Source organism: Zophobas morio, unplaced genomic scaffold (genome assembly GCF_036711695.1).
Source record: "Zophobas morio isolate AGI-343-1 ecotype UQ-CSIRO unplaced genomic scaffold, CSIRO_AGI_Zmor_V1 ptg000026l, whole genome shotgun sequence".
NCBI lineage: Eukaryota > Metazoa > Arthropoda > Insecta > Coleoptera > Tenebrionidae > Zophobas > Zophobas morio.
This window is the reverse complement of record NW_026972131.1, coordinates 878,233-882,779: the sequence shown is the minus strand read 5'-3', so window position 1 is coordinate 882,779 and position 4,547 is coordinate 878,233. Positions and strand designations below refer to the sequence as shown.

Below are 4,547 nucleotides of genomic sequence, written 5' to 3'. Positions count from 1 at the left end.
CAGTTCTTCATTTCTTCGATTTTTCGACTTTGCTTTTTGGGTTTTTCGAGTTCTCAATTTTCCAATTTTTTAATTTCTCAATTTTTGTATTTCTTTCAGTTTTGGGATTTTCGAGTAATTTGATTCGACTTCTTCGATTTTTCTACTTCTGAATTTTTAGATTTTTTATTTTTTGGATTTTCATTTTTTCGTATATTAAAGTTTAGATTTTTCAATTCTTCGACTATTTTATATTTCGATTTCTCAATTTCTCAACTTTTCGATATTTTAATTTTTCAGTTTTTAAATTTCTAAATTTTTCAATTTTTCGAGGTTTCAGTTCTTCTATGACATATTTTATTTTTCGAATTTCCTAATTTTTAAATTTCCATTTTTTCATTTTCTTGAGACCTCGATTTATCGAGATTCGGATGTTTCCATGTTTTGATTGTTCAAACTCTCGAATTATCAATTTTCCATTCTTGAATTATCTGATTTTTCAATTTTCCAATTTTTTAAATTTTCGAGTTTCAATTTGTCGATTTGTTGATTTTTCAGTTTTTCGATTTTTAAATTGTAGTCTTTAGAATTTTTAATTTTTAGATTTTTCGATTTTTCAATTCTTCAATATTTTTTTATTTTTAATGTTTTGACGTTTCTGAATTTTCAGGTTTCCGATTTCTCACTTTTTAGTTTTCGATTCTTCAATCTTTCTTCAATTTTTCGATATTCGAGTTTTGGGATCTTTTTGTATTTCGACTTTTCGAGTTCTAGATTTTTCGATTTCTCGACTTTTTCTTTTTGGATTTTCAATTTTCCGTTTTTTAAACTTTAGATTTTTTAATTTTTTAACTGTTTTATGCTTCGATTTCTCAGTTTTTCAACTTTTTGATATTTTAACTTTACAATTTTTAAAATTTTAGGTTTTTCAATTTCTCGAGTTTTCAGTTCTTCTATATTTCAATTTTTCAATTTTCGGAATATTTATATTTTCGATTTTCCAATTTTTTGATGTTTCGATTTTTCAATTAACCGATTGTTCAATTTCTCGATTTTTAAATTTTAGATATTCCAATTTTTATTTTTTTGATTTTTTCATGTTTGGATTTCTCGATTTCTCAGTTCTTCAATATTTCTATTTTTCAATTTTTCGATTTTTTAATTTTGCCATCTTGGTTTTTTGATTTTTAAAATTTTTCGACTTTTCGATTTTTAGATTTCCCGATTTTTTAGTTTACGATTTCTCAATTTTTGCAACATTATTAGTTCTGGGAACTTTTCAATTTCCAGTTTTTTAATTTTTGGATTTTTAAATTAAGTGTACACAACTATATAAGAAAATATAGCCGATTTTATATTTATATACATAACTATACAATCTATAAGTCCTACAATTAATTAATATGCACGATATTGGAAGGCATGTGATCTTTAATAATAAATCGTTTTTCTTCTGCCTCGAGAATACTTTTCGGAAATCCAAACCAATATATGACCAGTCCAGGACCAAACCTAAAATAAAGAATACTTAAACGTTAATCAAGCAAAAAAATTTCATACTCTTATGAAATTACCTGTTCCAATAACTTAAATACTGATTTCGCGTATATTCCCGATGAACTTCCTGGTCACCAAATAAAGCTTTACTTTCTATCCAATTTATCACGAATCCGTCAATCGCCACCGGTACATCTAACTTTACATCAGGAGTCTTGTCATAACCATATCTCCTTAAATGTTCTTCGTCACGAAACGCCAAATTTAAGTCAACTACCAGTTTATGTAACTTAATTTCATATTCTTGTCCTAGGGAGCTAACAATACTGTCAGTGATAATACAACTATTTGATATAACTCACTGTTTCATTGTTTCTGAGAGTGGACTGTATAAGTTGTCATATATTGTACACTAAAAAATAAAAACACTAAGGAGTTATTCCATAAAGATAAAAAGTGATGATTCTTACAAGAAAAACTTCATGTGACAAATTTACGTCAGGAATTAAGCTTGTGTCTCTTAAATAATTATTGATTTGTGACTGTTCTCCAAAATTGAATTCGTCAATATATTTTTGCAAAATTAATTTTGCAATTAAACACGGGCACACTTCAAATTGTTCTGCTATCCTCAATATAATTCCAGGTTTTCCTGACTTTTTTATTGCTTGTTGATATATATCCCAATACTTGTTTATATTTGGGAGGTTCTTTATATGATTTATTTTCATTCGTTTCTGGTATTCCAGAGACAATATGCTATAAAGTGTGTCTGTATTAATCCTAAAAGTTAAGTATGTACATTTTAATGCAAATAGGCGTGATGGCGTTTACTTACCCTGGAAATTGTTGTATTAAAAGTGACATACAATCTTGAGAAAGGCCCCTATGTTTTCGAATTACAGTGACAATATTTTTGTACATACTCGTCTCCATATTTGCAATTCCAATCAGTTTTCTGTATACAAATATACAGTTGTCGATATTGTTGATAATTGTAACAATATTCCTACACAATAAACGGTAAAATACCTTACACATACACTGTTGTGGTTAACGTGCTTACTCAAACCTAGTGTGGTTAAAGAAGAATTCAAGTTCAATTCAAGCGTTACCTTAGATTCTTTGCATGCCAAAGATTATAATCATTACGTTCTCTCTTGCTCTAAAGTTTTTATTTTCAAAAAAAATAAAACTACTGTTCGTTTACATTTAGGTTAGTAAATTTTAAATAGTTGTGACAGTTGTGCCCAATCCCAAAGATGTTGAATTAGTATAGATTGCTATTCGCGAATTTCATTGTCACTAGATGGCGCACCAGAAACGTCAAAAGCAAAGACTTCAAATATATATTTGAGGTCTTTGGTCAAAAGAAAGCGAAAAATTAGAACCATTCAATTTTATCAGACAATATTTTAAAAGTTTTCAATCTCTGAATTGTTCTTTGGTTTTCGTAAAAATGAGAAGGCATGTGTCAGAATTTTGTTATTTCAACACCTTTATCTTCAATTTTTTTCCCATTAGTTCTATGTCCTCAAACATTGTATTCAGTAACAATGTCGGCGTAGCGTAGTTTGGCACCCAGGACGTTTTTCTACTTAGCACCCCCGCCCCCATATAATAAAACAACAAATACTAAACGTGCTTACGGACTTTTACTTTGGCAACTTTTGCCATATTTAAAGGGGTTGTAGAAGAGAAGTGGAGGATTTAAGTTGATTACTACAAAAATTTACCATTTTAGACATGTTTTAAGTTTCTTGTTGTCGAAATAAGTCTACACATGTTAAGAAAAAAAGGCAAAATGTAGCCCCGTCCACCCACCCTATCTCAATTGCACGATCCATATTTGTCTACAAAAATTTACCATTTTCAACATGTTTTAAGTTTACTTTTTGTTTTAATATATGTAAACTTCTTCTCACAACAAGAAACTTAAAACATGTTTAAAATATAACATTTGTATAAGGAAATATCGATTTTACAATTGAGCTCCGTCCCATAATTGCAAAATTCATATTTACTTGCAAAAATATACCATTTTATCCATGTTCTAAGTTTCTTGTTGTGAAAAGATGGCTATGTATATTAAGAAAAAAAAAATTGGTCTAAAGAGTTTAGACAGTACTTCCCTCGCTGTCGGAAACTTGACGACTGCATGCCTATTGTGTTTTTTTTCTCATTACATTTTTGTAGTGGGAATTTAAAAAAAAATTGTGATGACGTCATCAACATTTTTGCAAGGACACGTATATCAGTTGGGATAGATGTAGTGTAATACTAAGAATAAAATTATTATATTCTCAAATTTTCGGAAAAATGAATTGGGTCGTTTTGAATATTGATTTGTAATAATCAATAAAATAACGAAACAATTTACTCACGTATACGTATCAGAGGCAACTGAAAATCGTGTATGTATAAATATTCTTAATTTAAGATGTCAGGCGTAACAGCATACGTGAGAGTCAAACAGAGAAACTGTAAACAAAATGACCATCGGTTTTATTGCTTCGACTTCTGCTTATTATATAAAACATTGGGTTTTATTTTAATTCTTGACGGTGAAATTCACAATTGGTTGATTATAAACATGTCTATTTCACATTCGCGGAACCAAGTGAGCGCATAAAACAAATGCAGGTCTGTAATGTTAAAGTCGATGTAAATAAGCGTGCTACCCTTATGTTTCAACCGAGTTTTTCCTTTAACAAATTTTGTGTCTACCAAATTGGGTTGGTTGGGGTGTAATACTAATAATAAGTGTTGCCTTTAATTTAATCAATAAAATAAATTGACTTCATTAATTTTTTTGAACCACCTCTTAAGAAAATCTAAAAAATATGAATGGAATGATAAATCACAAGTACAAACTCATCATATTTTTTGCATTTTAGATAGGATTTATTCAGCAAAATTTAAGGGTGACGTCATCAATTTTTTTAGGAGGGATGAACAAATACATTTTGAACAAAAGTTTACCATGCTTATAATAACTTTAAAATATTCCCAAGATTTCAAAGCATTCGGTTTTCTAATTCCTGATTAAATCGATAAAATAAATTCACGCC

The 4,547-nt window shown here is 28.9% G+C and overlaps 1 protein-coding gene across 3 annotated transcripts; it reads right to left on the bottom strand.

Moving 5' to 3' along the window:
* Positions 1-1,312: 1,312 nt before the first annotated feature.
* On the bottom strand, positions 1,313-2,708 carry LOC135136294 (CDAN1-interacting nuclease 1). Of its 3 annotated transcripts, none has more exons than XM_064065505.1 (6): positions 2,543-2,708; positions 2,315-2,485; positions 1,947-2,259; positions 1,839-1,888; positions 1,554-1,793; positions 1,313-1,491 (listed from the first exon to the last, which is right to left on the bottom strand). In XM_064065505.1, the coding sequence occupies exons 2-6, from the start codon at positions 2,410-2,412 to the stop codon at positions 1,374-1,376; spliced, it is 819 nt and encodes a 272-aa protein (XP_063921575.1). In that variant the 5' UTR covers positions 2,413-2,485; positions 2,543-2,708; the 3' UTR covers positions 1,313-1,373. The 3 variants fall into 3 exon arrangements, with proteins under 3 accessions (XP_063921575.1, XP_063921577.1, XP_063921574.1); XM_064065507.1 differs by having other exon boundaries at positions 2,592-2,708; XM_064065504.1 differs by having other exon boundaries at positions 2,315-2,708.
* Positions 2,709-4,547: the final 1,839 nt, after the last annotated feature.